The sequence below is a fragment of the Zootoca vivipara genome, chromosome 9 (genome assembly GCF_965207765.1).
Source record: "Zootoca vivipara chromosome 9, rZooViv2.hap1.1, whole genome shotgun sequence".
In the NCBI taxonomy this organism is placed as follows: Eukaryota; Metazoa; Chordata; class Lepidosauria; order Squamata; family Lacertidae; genus Zootoca; species Zootoca vivipara.
This window is the reverse complement of record NC_142592.1, coordinates 31,522,855-31,540,537: the sequence shown is the minus strand read 5'-3', so window position 1 is coordinate 31,540,537 and position 17,683 is coordinate 31,522,855. Positions and strand designations below refer to the sequence as shown.

At 39.0% G+C, this 17,683-nt stretch overlaps 1 protein-coding gene across 2 annotated transcripts in view; it reads right to left on the bottom strand.

Annotated features, from left to right (window-relative positions):
* SYT1 (synaptotagmin 1) overlaps positions 1-17,683 on the bottom strand; it is a 339,802-nt gene that overhangs the window by 89,625 nt on the left and 232,494 nt on the right. For both annotated transcript variants that reach the window (XM_035127518.3, XM_035127522.3), the window contains exon 4: positions 6,668-6,852. In XM_035127518.3, coding sequence (XP_034983409.1) covers positions 6,668-6,852 — 185 coding nt within the window. The remainder of the gene's footprint in view (positions 1-6,667; positions 6,853-17,683) is intronic.

Sequence of the window (17,683 nt, the reverse complement as noted above, 5' to 3'; positions counted from 1 at the left end):
CTGTAAAACGCAAGTGATATGCTCTTGGTTAGAGAGGTAATGCAGACAGGATAATGGTGAGCCGTCAGGGGTCTGTGAATAGCTGGAAGATTAATTGGCTCCATATGCTGTAAAGGGGAATCTATAGCAGGAACATCCAACATGGTTCTCTCTAACAGTTTTTGGACTACAAGGCCCATCAGTCCCTACTAGCATGACTATACATCAAGGATGATGGGAGTTGCAGTCCAACAGGATCTGGAAGGCACCTTGCTGGCTACTTCTGACCTATAAGAATAGGAATGATTTCCTGGCAGAATAAATTTAGCGGAGATGAACTTGGTTCCTGGGAAGAGAAGGAAAGGCTGAGCTAGTAAAAGGAAGTGGAATGAGAACAAGTGAAGGCAGGAAAGGGAAAAGAGGGCAAAGCTATTCAATAAGGGCCGGTCCTACCAATTAGTAGAGCAAGGCTGCTGTCTCAGGCAGCTGATTTTGAGTGTCACAAAGGGGCAGCAAGCTATTGGTTATTTAGTGTGTAGTTACTGTGTTTTTCACTGTCATCATAGCTGCCAAGTTTTCCCTTTTCTTGCGAGCAAACCTATTCAGCATAAGGGGATTTCCCTTAAAAAGGAGGAGAACTTGGCAGCTATGACTGTCATAGATATTGGGAGGCGCTTGTGGGATTTTCTACCTCAGCTGCCAAAATGTGTTGACCAACCTTGGGTACTATGCACCCCTTGACAGGTGGGCAGTGGGGTGGAGGGTAGGTACAGATATTTGCTGCTCTGCCACAAAAAGGAAAATGTCTTAGGCCAGTCCTGACTAGATCAGATAACATGGATTAGTGAAGAAGAGTAAGAAAAGGTAAAATATGAATTCAGGATAATGGATGTCTCTAACTATAAGGACTAGGTGTTTGTGGTCATTGCAGAAAATTGGGGAGGAAGGAGATTATTAAATGGGTCCTTTTGAATAAGGTCATTGTCATAGCAGTTCTTGGAGCTGCAGTAACTGCTTGTGCTGTCTGTTGTTCTGCTGCCACACCCCCATATAATAATAATAATAGTAATAATAATAGTAATAATAATTTATTTATTATTTATACCCCGCCCATCTGGCTGAGTCTCCCCAGCCACTCTGGGTGGCTCCCAATTGAATATTAAAACAATACAGCATGTTCACATGCTCATGTGAGACCTAAAATGGCACATAGAGCACAATGCGGTTTGACATTTTGCAGGCTGCTCTGCGTCCTGAGAAGCCTACTCTTGCTGCAGAGTGCAAATGCTGGTCTGCACTGAGCTCTCTCCTGGACTGTCAGGTAAGACGTGAACACCTCAGCATGTCGCAGCGAGAGAGGTCAGGACGTAATGGTGGTTCCTTGGCCAGAGAGGATTATGAAAAAAGTTGAAGGTCTATCAACAATCAAACTAAGTAGCTATCCAGATCCATCTGTTTGCTCACATGGGCCTTGCAGCCCCTCTTATTTTAATTATGAGCTTCCAGGCTAGAAAATTGCATTATTATTATTTTTTGGTACAGTGTTCTTGATGCAAATGCGAACCTTTGGATAATGAAGGTTATGGCTTTGGATAATGAAGGTTACTACTCTGAATATATACATAAAATGAAGAGCATGTAATTATATATGTTAATAAATCTGTGTATACCATCAACTTAAACTTGGCCACTTAGGATACATCACAGAAGCAGGCTAGAGCTGCAATTCTACATCCACTTACCTGAGATTAAGCTCCAGTGAATTAAATGGGACTTACTTCTAATTAAACATGTATAGTATTTCAATGAGAGCTTATGCATATGGACAAAAGGGGAAAACAATTTGTGAATAATGATTCTAGTGATCTGGAATTTGGATAATGAGACTAATTGTCTCTTGCCCAATAAGAAGTGCTGAGCAAGTGTTGACACGTCCATGAAGTTGGAAAGAGCTGAAAAAACTACTCCGCTGTTTCCCAACAAAATCAGCGCTAAATTCAGCAGGATTAAATGGCTGGCTGTTGGTTATTCTCTGGCAGAACCAGTGTATGCTGCAAGTGTAATAGCTCCCTCTACGGTAAGTGCACAAAAGCATAAAAGTTACATTTAGTAAAGCCCCTTCCGCCGTAGAAGGAGGGGGGGTTGTGGGCACCCCGAGGCATTCACGTGCTGGGGAAATGGTTGCCATTCCCCCCAGCCCAATTGGCTGGCTCCCAGATGTGGCGCTTCCTTGGCGCGTCCAACACGGACGTTCCAAGGGGGCATGGCTCGCTGATTTAAGCGAGCATGGCCGGGAATCTGCCTCTCTTTCCTTGACTCCCAGCCGCTTTCGTTTAGTTACTTTAAAATGGGCTTTTCTGGTGTTCCAGGAGGCATTCGAGCTTTGCGAATGTAACTAAATTCTGTATGAAAAGTGAAACAAATACACCTAATATTTGAAATATCTTACATTTAGGGTTTACCCTGCCGCAATTTGAACTGTTAAGGTTTCTAGTATCAACCCAAATGTGCACTATTAGCTTTGTGGGATACTGTATGTGTTGGTGGAACATGGTAGAAAACATATAGCCCATGGAGTTTATTAATGAGACCTTGCCTTGGGAGATGCGGGACTTCTAAAACATGTTGTTATTAATTTACATGCCTGCAGGCATAACACTATAAAGCCTGGTTCAGAATTATGGTTTAGAATCGAAAACTTTAGTTTAGAAGAGCAACAATGAGCTTGTGTACCCCACCTCCCTTCTCTTTCTCCCTCACATGCCGGAGAAAATGAAAATGCCTGCTTGCATTTTGGAACAAACCAGTGAGAGTTCTGCAATACTATGAAACACAGGAAACTGCTGTTTGCTTTACTACCTGGGGTTGAACCATGGCTACAGATTTCATTGCATTAAGTAATTTTAGCCCAAGTTCAATTCATATTATAGGCTACTTATTTAACTGTGTAACATGGAACTGTAGCTTCTGTTAAAGTAAAAGCAGGAACCATGCCTCTCCCCCACATGATGGTAATTGTGTGATGGGGAGCATATCTGGAATTTATGGGAATTCTATAATTATATCTTCTAAACACTATATCTCAGCCTTTGCCATCTTGGTGGATGTTTTGGACTAGAACTTCCATCAGTCCCAGCCATGGGAGTTGTCCAAAACATCTGGAAGGTACCAGGTTGTTGAAGGCTGCTTCAGCAACTTTACATACCAATTTTTAAAGCTCTCTTTTAAATTACTGATAGCACCCATTGTGTAAAATAACTGAAAGCAGTTTGCTTCTGCCTCTAAGGATCCACACTTACCTTTTGCCCTGCTCTTTCTAGGAACAGGTCCATACTTTAATGTTCCGTGTCCAAGTGCTCTTTCTTTTGCCCCAGAGCTTCCCCCATGAAAACCCACTTTTTTGAAACTGAAGCACAAGAAACAGCAATTTGGGGTTTTACCATTTGCTCTTTTTAAACTTTAAGACAAGGGGGGAAGGGGAAGAGCATTTGGACACAGAGTTTTAAAGCATGGACTGTGGGAAGTGTGGAGGAAATGTAAGTGTGGATAATCCCTATTTCTTGCATTAGCAACAGACTTTAGACTTCTGGCTTCAGTGGAAGAGGCTTCTACCAAATTCTGTATGAATATACTAAAACATACTCATATATTTGAAAGTTTTAACAGTGCTATTCTCACTTTTTTGGTCATTTATCCAGGCCAGAACAAATATAATGAAGAACACTTAATATATAATAGAATCACAAGGAAAATATTACATAATAATACAGAACAAATTTCACACAAAAAGATAAAATGTACATACAATTTATCCTACAAAGAAATGACAGATTGTTACCATTAGTATAATTATCAATGCATAAAGGGACTTTTCTACGGATCTTATAGTAGAGCAGTTTCAAGTTATTTCTATCTTCAAGTGGAAAGGTTTGATCACAACTGTCATAGTAAATTCAGCAATTAAGAAGGAGCAAATCACAATTAGCATGTAAATGAGAAAATCATTTGCTGAAGTGAAATTAAAATTTCTGCTAAATCATGCTTTTGGAATGAAACTCACTGATTAAAGTTATTCTAGAATTTTAACTTATTCCATGCCATGCCAAGGTAGTTTTGCAGTTATTCTGTGAGATAATGGATGGTGGCAACACAATCTAGCCAGCAAGGGTCAGGGAGGAACTAGAAGAGTGATAGAATTGCCACCATCCATCCAATGTAACTTTCCCTCCTTTTCTAGGTAATGTCTAGTATAACACAATCTAAGTTTTCCCAAACTCTGCTTCACACTAAAATAAAAATAAAAATCCTTCTGCTTCACACTGATGGCTATTACCACTGGGGCTTGGAAAACAAACAGTGCATTACTGCATTATACGGTACTATATCGGGGTAGACAAGGAGGCACCCTCCTTTCTTTAATTTCTATTGCATTCTTCCCCTTCCTCTGCCCCAGCCCCAGCCCTATTCTTTCATTATCCCACCACCATAACTCTCCCTCAGAACAACCTTTTGCTAACTTTGTGGAAGAGGTTATATTTTGTAGAGAATGATTTGAACAGACCCAAGCCACTTCACAACAGGAATTTTCATTACTTCAGTGTCCTAGCCCAAATATTAAGGGGAGGACAACCTACAGAAGGTTTGGATGGAATTGTCTACATTTCCCCACCCCCACTCCAGTGAATCTTCTCACTGCATATGCTGTGAATAATATTTCCTCTCTAAGAAGCAGAATCACGAACCAGCCACTTCAGAGACCACCATGAGTGAAACTTATCCGTATCCTATACAGCAGGCATCCCCAAACTACGGCCCTCCAGATGTGTTGGCCTACAATTCCCATGATCCCTAGCTAACAGGGCCAGTTGTTGGGGAAGATGGGAATTGTAGTCCAAAACATCTGGAGGGCCGAAGTTTGGGGATGCCTGCTATACAGTCTTGTTTATGGGCAGTTCCTTTACCCAAAAACACTTTGATATCTGTTTATAATAAATATCAATATTGGAGGCAAGCTATGACACATATCTTCTTCCTTTTGCATCAGATAATGTACGTAATCCTAATTTGAGTGAGTAGTAATTTTTACCAACTGAATTCCAGTTCAGAGAATTCAGTGCATCAAAAAAGAGAGAAGAAACCACTCCCTGTGATCTGGAAGATCCGCCCTGTCATTATATGCAGTGGTACCTCGCAAGACGAATGCCTCGCGCAACAAAAAACTCGCAAGATGAAAGGGGTTCGCGATTTTTTTGGTGACTCGCAAGACAAATTTTTCTATGGCTGTGCTTCACAAGATGAATTTTTTGCAAATTTTTTTTTTGTTCTGGTTTGTTCTGGTTTTCCTATGGTTAACAGCACTTCGCAAGATGAAAATTTTCGCAATACGAAACGACTTGCGGAACGAATTAATTTCGTCTTGCGAGGCATCAACTACCAGACCTTTAGAAGGCATCTCAAGGCAGCCCTGTTTGGGGAAGCTTTTAATGTTTGATGGATTTCTGTATTTTAATATTTTGTTGGAAGCCGCCCAGAGTGGCAGGGGGAACCCGGCCAGATGGGTGGGGTATAAATAATAAATTATTATTATTATTATTATTATTATTATTATTATTTTATTATATGGAATAGGAACAACTGATTCTGCATAAGAAAAGGGGAGTCCCGATAAAGGCATGGCAGGAAAGATTAAAATTCTAGGTTATCAACATCGCTCCTGAAACAGATTCTGCAATGTAAGTGTTGCTTCACATGTTAAGATTCTTTCCTTTTAACAGACACATAATATACACTTAGTAAACCTGTAGCATTTGGAAAACATACAAACCCACCTTATATTTTCTTTTGGGGGAAAATTGCAGTGGTTTCCCCCCAAAGATTCCTGTGAATTGTAATTTCATGAAGATGGCGAGAATTCCCTTGCTAAAGATTAATAGCTCATTCATTGTACCAAAGTGTTTTCGTGGATAACTGTGGCCATACAAGAGTTGTCTCTTTACTATTAGGTGGACATTAAGAGTCAGCAAAGAGTGCCAAGAACTATCAATGTAATCCTAATGCATGTTTACTAGGCACTAAGCCCCACTTAATTCAATGGCTCTTACTTCTGAGTCAACATGCATTTGATTGGGCTGTAGGAAAATAATATTGTTTAATTAGGAATACCACTGCACATTCATTAATATTCTATTTTAGATATTCAGGAGCTGTGCTATAGCACTGGGAAAAAAAGATTCTGGGTTGTATCCATAGCTGTCAAGTTTTCCCTTTTCTCGTGAGGAAGCCTATTCAGCATAAGGGAATTTCCCTTAAAAAAGGGAGAACTTGACAGCTATCGTTGTATCCTGAAGACCTCAAACTCCAACAAATGCTACATGCTAATGTGAATTTGCTAGAGAATATGTTCCATTAAAACCAGTGGAACATTCTTCAAAGTATTTCCTTGTTATTTGATACAAGAATTATGCTAACCCGGGCTTTAGCAACCTAGTGTCCCCCCCGGATGTTCTGGAGTGAACTCCTTTTAGGGCTGATGCTCCAAGGCATCTGGGGGACCCCAGGTTAGCAAGGGCTGGGCTAATCATTTTCCAGTACTCAATACTGCTGTCAGGCCACTGATGGTCTAATATTCAAACAATTAAAACTCAGGTTTTAATTGAAACATTGCTCAAGAACAAGATATATACTTTACCTGATCTTTCAAGTTCTTGCCTAAATCTTTCACATCTTTCATGTTAATTGCATTCTTTCCTCCCTTTTCCTTGCCCTTCTTCTTGTTTTTCTTTTTGAACAAGCATTTCTTACACAGACAGAAACAGCAGGTAAGGACTAATAGGATTGCAACTATGGCTATGGCTATTAAGGCCCAAGGTGGCACTGTGAAGAGAAAACACACACAAAGACACAGAACAAAGTTTCACACTGTTAGTCAAAAGATTAAGAGAAAAGGAGTACTGTAAAGCAAATAGAGTCTGCCTTTAGAAAATATATATAAAAAACAATTGCATCTCCTGAACAAAAGAACTCCAGATTTTGTATGCTTCTCTTTTATATTTCACCTCATGCAAATAAAATTTATATACCACAAATATGAATTATCTACACAAAGCAGTAGGAGACTGCTGTGGATAAACAATTGCCTTTCTATAGTTTGCCAAGTCTCCTGGGCTTCTAACTATGCTTGTTGTGTTGAGGGAATTATTCATTTCTGCCTTTAAAATCACCCCTTTAACCCACCTTGCATTATGACCTGGTAAATCAAGCTAGCTTCGAGTCAGCAGGAGCTGGCTGTGTACTTGTCTCATTCAGAGCTTCAGAAAACAAGTGCATGTGTTCAACACAGCCAGATATAATGAGCAACATTTCTCCACTTGCTGCTGCCTTTTCTTGACCGTGACTCAGATGCAGGTCAAAGTCGTCAGTGAACACTAGCCAAGGGCAATGATTACCCCATTCAAAAAGATCTATGTTGTTAGCATTCATATCTTCCCGATACTCTTCATGTTTCAATGCTAAACACATACATGTGCTTGCGCACGTGCACAAGTCTACTTCAATAAATCAGAAAATCCTAAGCATTCAGTTTATCCATTCAAAATGGATATCTGGGCAGCCACTGCTATAATGCAAAACAACACAGCAACCGTGATGAAAAAAATTCATTTGATTTCAGCAAGGATCAGAATCAAAACCTGTGATGAAAAAGTCAATTATATAACTAAACTTTGGTGTGATCACTATAATAACCTTTTCTATATGGCGATTAAAATTTCATTAAAATCTTGTAAAAGAGGATTTAAGAAAAGCAGTTGTGTTGGCTTCCAGAGATGTACCCAAGCCCATCAGATCTGCGATATATTCCGCCAAGCAACTTACACAGAAGTCTCTACGATTATGTTTCACAAAACGGAAGGGTGAATAGAGCCTGACAGGTGGTGCCAGTGAATTACAAAAAGAAAATGGAGCAGATAGTGAAAACGAATGACAATTAACCGCTTAAAGTAATGAAGATGGACTGAATGAATGATAACAAGAAGCTGTATCAAAGGAAATAGATGGCACAGTCACTCACACTAATTTCTAACACAAGAGGTCCTGGGATTCAGGCCTGTTCAAACATCATACCTATAAGATTGTGGACTTTGGCTGTGTCTTTCCTTCAGACAGCCTAAGGCTGAATCCTAGAATTGAAAAGAAGTTCTGGGGCTCAGCCTTGCATCAGATTAAATCTAGTTCTTGATGTAGTATATTTATTTTCATTCATTTGTTTCTTGGTGAATCCATCCTCCTATCATCTGTCCATCTTCCATTTTCCTATCTTTGGGGAATTCAAGATGGCTGTTCCAGTAATACTACACAGGAAATGGGGGAGGATAAATTGGTGTAGATACAAATTGTGGCTGTCAGGTGTGTTGATATATTTTTCAGAGATTTTTTCACAGTCTGGAAGAGTCCATATGACAACGAAGGCTTACCAATTTATTTTTTCTTAAACCTAATGTTTCCCAGCTAATGTTTCCCACCATTGCTACTAAACTCCACCAAATATGCCAGTCTCATTGTATCCTGAAAACAACAGCAGTGGCAGGGGTGGGTTTCTTTAATGCCTGTGAGGATTGAAGTTAGTCACAGTGAGTTGTATTCAACTAAGTCCTACTCAGAGGAGACACATTAATCCTAAATTAGTCATGTACTTATGCTAGCCTTGATAGCTCAGTTTGTGAGAGAGTGGTGCTGATAACGCCTAGGTCGTAGGTTCAATCCCCGTTAGGGACAGCTGCATTGCAGGGGGTTCGACTAGGTTCCCTTCTAACTCTACAATTCTATGATTCTATGTCCATTAACTTGATGGCTCTACTCTGAGTAAGACTAGCACTGAAATCATCTCAGTGGAAATTGAAGCTTACCTGTGAATAAATCCTATTGAACTCAACAAAGTCCTATTGAACAGGTGGGGCTCTGTTGCTCTCCCAGCTTCCCACCACTGCAGGTCACTGCCATATACCAAAAGAAGGACGGCCTTGAGCCTCAACCCTCCCTCCCTCTTCTTGGTAAGTGACATACATAGGATTGTTCTGCTAAGTGTGACTACCTTGCTCTGGATTCAACCAAAAATGTTTTAAACTATACACCAATTATACCTAATTGATTTTCTCATCACGGAGGATTGCCTTTCAGTTCTTTTATCAGAATTCGTTGAATTCTTTCTTTCCACTTATTTGTCCACATGCTTCTTGAACTGTGATAACCAGAGGTGAACACAGTTGCCCACAGTATGCTTTCACATACAACTTTTGTGATATGCCGTAAGTTGCTGCGTCATGCAGACAGAAGATGCATTGACATAATTGGAAAAATATGTACAGAACTAGACCATAAAGTTACTCCATTCGTGCTGATTTAAAAGTAAGTCCTGCCACGATCAATGAATTTAATTCCCCATAAGCATGTGGGTGTTATATGCATTTGAAATCTCTTCCCTGGTGTTGAGAAATGCATGCATAATTCCATAAGAATGTCTTATACAAATAAGAGAAATTGGAAGTTGCTTGGCAAGAGATTAATGCTATGAAACTTACGACAGCATATCTTTCTTAGGCAGAAAGCTGTCTGACATAAAAATGTACCAATCGTGTGGGCTTAGCCAGCTGCAATTGCTACTGCCTACATGATTTGTTCCACATTACACAGCAATATCAGCTCTGAATTAAATCTAAGCTCCAAACGCCAGCAGATGAACTAACTTCAGCACAAATGCACAGCAGCCCAGAATACATTAAAGGACTACAAACCATACCTGCTGACCTCATTATTAAAAGCCAAAAGCCATGTTTGCCCAAATTGGATTCCAGTAATCATATTTGACTAGCCAAATTGTTGAAAAGCTACACTGATTTTTGTCATGCCTTTTCTTTCCTGAGAGAGAAACTGTTGATGTTGCATCAAATCACTTAGGAGCCAGATGTGTGCCAATTCATCTCTACGTGTACCACTAGCAAAGCATTGAACTAGTAAAAAATAATAATAATCTCTGAACTACACCTGAAAGCGGGTCCCAAAATTGTTGGGTGAATTAAGTTCACTTTGAGGTAAAACTCTGAATGACTGTAGTTCATCTTCATGTTTCATCATGGCACACTCCATAGGAGACCTGGAGTCTTATTAAGCCAACTTCTATCAAGAAAGCGAGAAAGTAAAGGAGATAATGTTCTTAGGCTTATTAGGCAGATATGGAGGTGCTGGTGTCATGAAGGATGCTTAGTCACTTAATCACACAATCAGAAAGAAGGAATGTGAGATATTTCCTGTATCTTCCCTGCTAATAATATTCGGTACCTTCCAAAAGGAGCACTTTGCACTGAGAAATACAGGCACAGGAGCAAAGTGAATGGCACATTGTGCCCTGAACAGCTGTGTGGTTGGCACAAATGAAACAAAGAAAACATTTTCTATTATGGAAATACAAAGATGGTGAAAGCTTCATCTGGTTTCATTCTGTCTTTCTGTGGCTCATGATGTACTATTGGACTGTATACTTCAGCGCAGTAGCTTGTACCATGTGGATTGCTGTTTTTTGTTTATCAAGGATGAACTTTTTATTAACTTTTAATGAACTGTTAAACATGAACTGGATGAACTTGAATGGAACTAGGTAGTTCTCTAAACAGACAAACTGGAACTGGAACTAGTTCTTTTTTGGATGATCTTGAACTAGAAGCAGTTCCTTTTAAAAATAAAATTTCCAAGAACTGCTTGTTTAACATTATTATCACATGTGACCGCACCCCGAATGTTTAAATGACTACTCCCAAGGGTATCTGAAGAAGTGTGCATGCACACGAAAGCTCATACCAATAACAAACTTAGTTGGTCTCTAAGGTGCTACTGGAAGGATTTTTTTTATTTTGTTTCGACTATGGCAGACCAACACGGCTACCTACCTGTAACTACCGGTACATCAAATGGCTTCATATAGACACCTTAACCTCTTCTAGGAAACAGTATGAAAAGAGGATTGGGATTGCACTTTGAGAATTAGAATTTGATGGAATGGTGGGATGCAAATATATCAAATAAATAATACAAAGTTAAAATCATAACAAGTAATTCGATGCATATTATTTGTAAGAACAACAAAAAAAGCTATATCCAGTACGGTTTCACTCATCCTGCAATCTAGATCACTATGAAGAATGAAGGTCACCAGGTTGACAAAGCAGAAGAATGACAAAAGACTTTGATGCCTGGTGCTGAACAATGCAACTTCCTAAATTGCCTTGCTATTGTTGAGTGCTTTTGTAAGCTTTACAGCAAAGAATGAGTTATAAGTGAGGTTTTGATTTGAGTATGTCTCTGGATCGAAAATGGAAGCTATGAAATACTTACCTACACAACTGAGACAAGGGGAAAATTCTATTAGATGAGTCCTGGTCTGTACAAAAGCTAGACGTCTGATGTAAGAAATGTGTTCTATTATTCTTTTGGGAAATAAATTATATCTCTATAACTATCTAATCTATCTGTCTATCTATCCCTGTCCTATACACACAATAAAGCACCTAAGTGTGGATGTCTCCCTTGCCTGGTGTTTTTAGCTATTTCATGCTGGAAAGATCTCTTAGGCTGCAACCATGATACCAGGGGCGCTCTGCACACAAAGAAACCCATTTCCAGGGTGCATTTGAAGTTAATGGCCAAGTTGCTTTCCTTTCCTTTCTAGACTCCCATTTAACAGTATTATGATGATGATGATGATGATAATGATTGATTGCTCGCTTCAGCTTTTCTGCACAAAAAGCATGATTTCTGATTGGCTTGGTAGTAGCACAGTAATGGTCATTAACTTCCTTGCAGGACCACTGCCAAGGTGATAAATAGATTTCGTTTGCATTAGCTTCTCGAGACCAAAAGCATCATTTGATCTCATTAATAGAATCTAATCAAATCCAAAGTTGCATCACCCTTAGAGCACAACAACCAATTTTCATAGACTAACAACTGCTTGCTGCTTTTTTTCTTTTATTTAGTTTTTAGAAAAATGCAAAATACATAATGCTAGCAGAAAAGTAATAAATATCAATGAGATAGGATGTGAAGCTGTTCCCTCTTTCTTCCTGCATTTCTTTGGTGTCACATAAAATTGATTTTATTTGTACAAAGCGAATTGAGTGCTTTCCCCCCGCAAATAATCCATTAAATTCTGCTTGTCTTACCACAAGAAAAGAGAACACTGACATGATCTGATGGAAGGAAAACTCTGATCCTAAAACTCCATTGCCTTGCAAAACATCTTCAGGAGAAGAAAAGGCTAAGGAGTAAACCCTACACTAATTTGGAGTGGAGTCCCTAAGATGGTCAGATGATTTCTTGTATGGCTGCTTCCAACAATTCCAGCAGCCCAGCTGGTGCCAAATGCATTGCTTTCTTTTTATTTGGACCACATTAGTGAGCCAGAGAGCGGAGTTGTGTCGTGTGGGCAGCCCAGAACGTCCACAAACATTGCTCTGGCTTGTGCCCTGCAGACATCACTTCGGTGCTGTTAATGCAGCAAAAACCATGCAGAAGACAACAATTATGAGTGATAAGCTCAACCTGATAGGCATAAAGTATGAGCGCTAAGTGTTGTTTTTGGAAGAGATCATAATGTCTCACTGGTCAGCTACCAACCACCTTAAGCTGGGCAGTGTCCAGTCAATCAAGTGTTGACCTGCCACTGTCCATCTGCTGCAATGGGTGCTTGGAGCCCAGAGTATCACTTGACAAGTGGACTGAACAACAAAAGGAGAAGCAAACCCTAGGAGACTGGAACATCAGGACCATGTGTCTTGGCTTGCCCACTGTGTCAGGTCAATGACTCCTGGATGGTGGCCATCATAGACCATGAGCTGAAAACGGTCAACATTTTCATTGCTGCTTTACAGGAGACTAGACTCATTTTGAATGGCAGCCTCCAAGATAAGAACTACACATTTTTCTAGCAAGAAGGGCATCCAGAAGAACCACATATTCATAGTGTAGGCTTCTCAGTGAGGAACTCTCTTCTGACTGCAATAGCCGAAGGCTCAGAGCGCTTGCTTTCCCTCTACCTCTCATCTGGTTAACAAACTGAGTGCCTACATTCCCAATAGATGCTCTGATATACAGACCAAGGATCAGTTCTACGCAGAACTAGACCAGGATTTCAGGACGGTCCCAGTCTGTGAACACCTATTCCTGCTGGGAGATTTCAATGACAGAGTTGGGGTGATCATGCATGGGGCAACAGCATAGGTCACTTTCGTGTTGGCAGCATGAACGAGAACAGATAAAGGCTGCTTGATTTGTGCTCACATCACAGCCCCTGGATCACCAACACGTTCTTCTCTACCAAGGCAAAACAGCAAGTGCCCTGGGGACATCCAAGGTTAGGCAACTGGCACCAGCTGGACCTGATTGTCACCAGACAACTGGCAATGAACTGTGATCATGACTGCTGAACCTGATCATGACTGCTAAAAAATGCACTTTTGTGTTCCCATTCTATATTTCAAAGCAGAAAGTGGCACCTGTTTCTATTATTATTGCACATCTATGATTTTTGCTATCCCACAAACTATAACAATATCTAGTACATCCAAAAGATATTTGCTTGTCCTTCCTGAAATTATTTGAAATGTAACTGTATCTCTTTGTCAAGAGGAGTTCAGGACTGGTTGAAACTGGAGACGCACACACACACACACACACACACACACCCTTTGGGGTAATGTAAGGTAAGGTTAGTGGTTAATCTGCATTACAACGGGTCACTGTGCATGTTCATCAGGCTTCATCACAAATGCACAGAATCTGTCCAGATCAATATAAATACCCTCCATCAGGCCTTGAGAAATGTGCATATATTACCTGAACCTTGTACATTCTCCAACCAATGTGCACAATCTCAAATGGCTCAGTAGCTGGAATAAAATTAATTTATAATAATCCACTCTCTTAGCCACATATAGAAACAAACTGCAAACAATGGGTCAAACAATGGGTCAAACTAAGTCAGTGGAAATGCAATACTAATTACACCTCTGACTACTTTGAAAGATGGCTAAGAATTTATGAATTATCTGGGGCACTACACACTGATGCCACTGTAAAACATTTAGATTTATCTAACATGAACATGGAAATATTTTGTCGCCATTTTGTACACAAGTGAAACAGACACGACATCAGAGATTTTGGAAGAAAGAATCTTTGGAACTTGTTTTTCTAGCAGACAAGGAAAAAATATCAAAATTGTACAAAATGTTTTTTAAATTAATTATTGTAAGGGTAGATACAATAGTATTTATTGTTTTTCTGCAATACAACTTAGCATGATTATAATCTTAATCATATCTTCTATTCGCTAACAAGGCATTTGGAACTTCAGCTGAATGTTGGATAGTGGGATACAAGAATATCAATTATGCTTATTCATGGATGAAATACTCTCATGGATGAAATACTGTCATGGAAACGTAAAGTTTTGAGAATTACATTGTACTTTGTTTTGATTTATGATGCATGGAAATATAGGTATGTTTACTAATGTTACTAATGGCAGGAAGAGAGAAAGAGAAAGGAAGAGAGAGAATGTTTATTGACTTTTCGAAGGGATTTAAAAATAAAAATAAAAACCCACAGTTCTGCCTAAACAGCCCATCACAGATATATAGGGTCACTTGACAGTCAGTGCTAAAGCACAATTTGTGTTAAATAGCTCTTAGAGAACATACCATTTAACTTTTCACCAACACAAGTAGACACTGTTTCCTACTTCCGTATTTCAGCAAGTGAGTACCGGTGGATTCAAGAGATAATTTCAGCATTACCAGTAGCTGAATCTGTCAGATTTTGTTCATAAGAGGAAATAGTTTCTTGTCCAGACTCATTTAGTATTGAAGGATAGGAACATAATGTTTGCTTCTGCACTCTGGGACAGTCTATCACAGCAACAAAATCTGACAAGGTCCATTTCCAGTGCTTTCCTTCAGCACCATCTGTTTCATATTGGTGATCTCTATGGATTAGCTGCTAAGGCCATATAACTGCATTCAGGGGATACTTTTGCCCAAAACTACATTGAAGCAGCACATTCTAATGAAGAGGTAGCCAAATGTTTGTAGAAAACTACAAAAAAACCAAACAAAAACAAGCCAGCACCTCCCTTTGCTCGCATTTGAATGTAATTGCTTGCTTCTTTGTGGGCAGTGTTGCTGTATTTTACTGATTTTTATTATATTTATATGCTAACTTAAACCTTGGAAAGGTGTAATAAAATAATTAGCATTTAAGATCCCCCAAATCCACAAGTATGTGGATTTAACATGTATTTGACAAAATGAGATATTGGCAACTGCTTAATATCTATTGAAAACAACAACACAAATGTTCAGGGGAGAGAGAACACTAGACACCATCTATCTCTTGAGTCCTGTCAGATTATCATATTGCTATTTCTGCAAAGACCTTATTTTTCCCACAGCATTACAAAGCAACCCTGGATCTTGCTTTGAGCAAAAAAACATCAGACAGCAGTCGATGCACTTTAAAAAAAAAGCTGTGAAGAATTAATATTGGTTTGCAAGCCTTCCTCCTTTTCCAGTGATCTCCCAAAAGATTCATAGTTGAATTTCACTAGTTTGTTAAATCTGTGCTAGTTATTGGTTAAATTAAAAAGATAGATAAAACAGTTGAGTACGTAAAGCCTGAACTTTAATAATCCCAATATGGATTAATTTTACATTGTATACAGATCACTTATGAAGTGATAAACTGGGGGGGGGGACATTTTAAACATATAAAATGCCTCTTCTATCTACCATTGTTGACTTTTATAGTGTTCTTCAATGTACTAAGAAATCAATTTATTTTCACAGGAATCCTGTGAAGCAGGCTAGGCTAATAGAGAAATTTGTCCAAGTAGATCCTTGGGTCAACTTCATAGCTGAGCAGGGACATGAACCAATACTAAAACTCACTAACAACCAGATCCAGAGCTCTTTGTCCACACTGAGCTGCGTACAGATGCATGAATTTGCTGATTCATTAAAAAAAATGCAGTCATTTAGCAGAGATCTATATAAGGTACTTTGGGAATCTTTGGGTGGAAAAGAGACCTATACGTTCCAAGACAGAAATAAAGACATATCTGTGAACAGCACCACACGAGGCCTTTTGAAGTGATAAATGTTCTTTTAAAAGAGACCGGGGGGGGGGGCGGAACCAAGATGAAAATTACTAGACCAGGGGTCAGCAACCTTTTCAGTTGTGGGCCAGTCCACCATCCCTCAGATCATGGGGTGGGCTGGACTTTATTTTGAAGAAAAAAAAGAACAAATTCCTATGCCCCACAAATAACCCAGAGATGCATTTTAAATAAAAACACACATTCTACTCATGTAAAAACATGCTGATTCCCAGACTGTCCGCGGGCTGGATTAAGAAGGCGATTGGGCCGCATACGGCCCACGGGCCTTAGGTTACCTACCCATGTACTAGACTTTTTAGTTTTGATGTAAATTTTATACCTTATGTTGCATTTGTATTTTGTAATACATTCAGTATTTTATATTGTTATCTATTGTATTTTTGTTTTGTAAGCGGCTTTGAATATTGGTTTTTTTTTTAGAAAAGTGGGGCATAAATATTAAATGGAATATGGAAGTTCATTGTGAGGTTAAATGAGAGAGAAACTGTGTGAAGTAATCTGGGTAATTAAAAGTTCTACAGATATGGCAATACCCATGTGCTTTACTGTAATAGGATTGAATTAATTAAAATTACTTGTGGTCAAGATCAAGCAAAACTGTATTGTTTGTATATGACACAAAGGACATTAGATTAAGGATTGTTTTGGAGCTGAACATTTGACATCATTTTTTTTAAAAAAGAAAAGCCCCAATTAACTATTCAAACTACCCATAAATTAAAACTATCCAAGGAGCTTCAAAATCTCACCAGCAGTTCCTCATTGCCTTAAAATGTTTTCACTCAAAAATTAAGAGGTATGGGAGCACCATAAAAGGTTGTATAGTTATTAAGCTATTTACTGCTTTACCATGCCTACTGAAAGCTTTTTTTTAAGTACTGTCAAGTATTTGTCCCATCATAATGACAGAAACAGAAAATAGCATCAGCATTAAGGACATAATGGTGACATCACAGATGAATATGTTAGCATAGTGTGCATGTGTTAATGGTTTGGCTCATGTCTTCTGTTCATGTACAAATCTCAGCGCAATAAAGATCCTGGAAAGACAAATTATTTATGACTACACTGAAGACCTTTTTTAAAAAATAAAAAAATAAGTAAATGGCAACACATGATCATGTGGAAATGTCACTGGTGAAAAACAAAAACAATTTTGTACTGATGCCACACCAGTACTTCAATAGATCCCCTCCTGGATGTCAATAGATATGTGCAAAGTTTGGATCTTGTTATTGTTTCATAACACAGCTGCCTTTATTTTAAAGCAGGAGGCAAATGGCTCTGAATAATAAGTATTCTTCTTAAATAAATTAGCACTTATCTACGTTTCTGGAAGGACATTTATTTTCCAAGACAGTTTCTGCTAGCTTCAGATTTTATTGATTGCTATTTCCCCCTTCTGCTCACTTTCTCTTGAAAGTTATGTTTGTCTCATTTTTATTTCTTCATGCTTCATAAACTCCATTTTCCTCTTGCTCA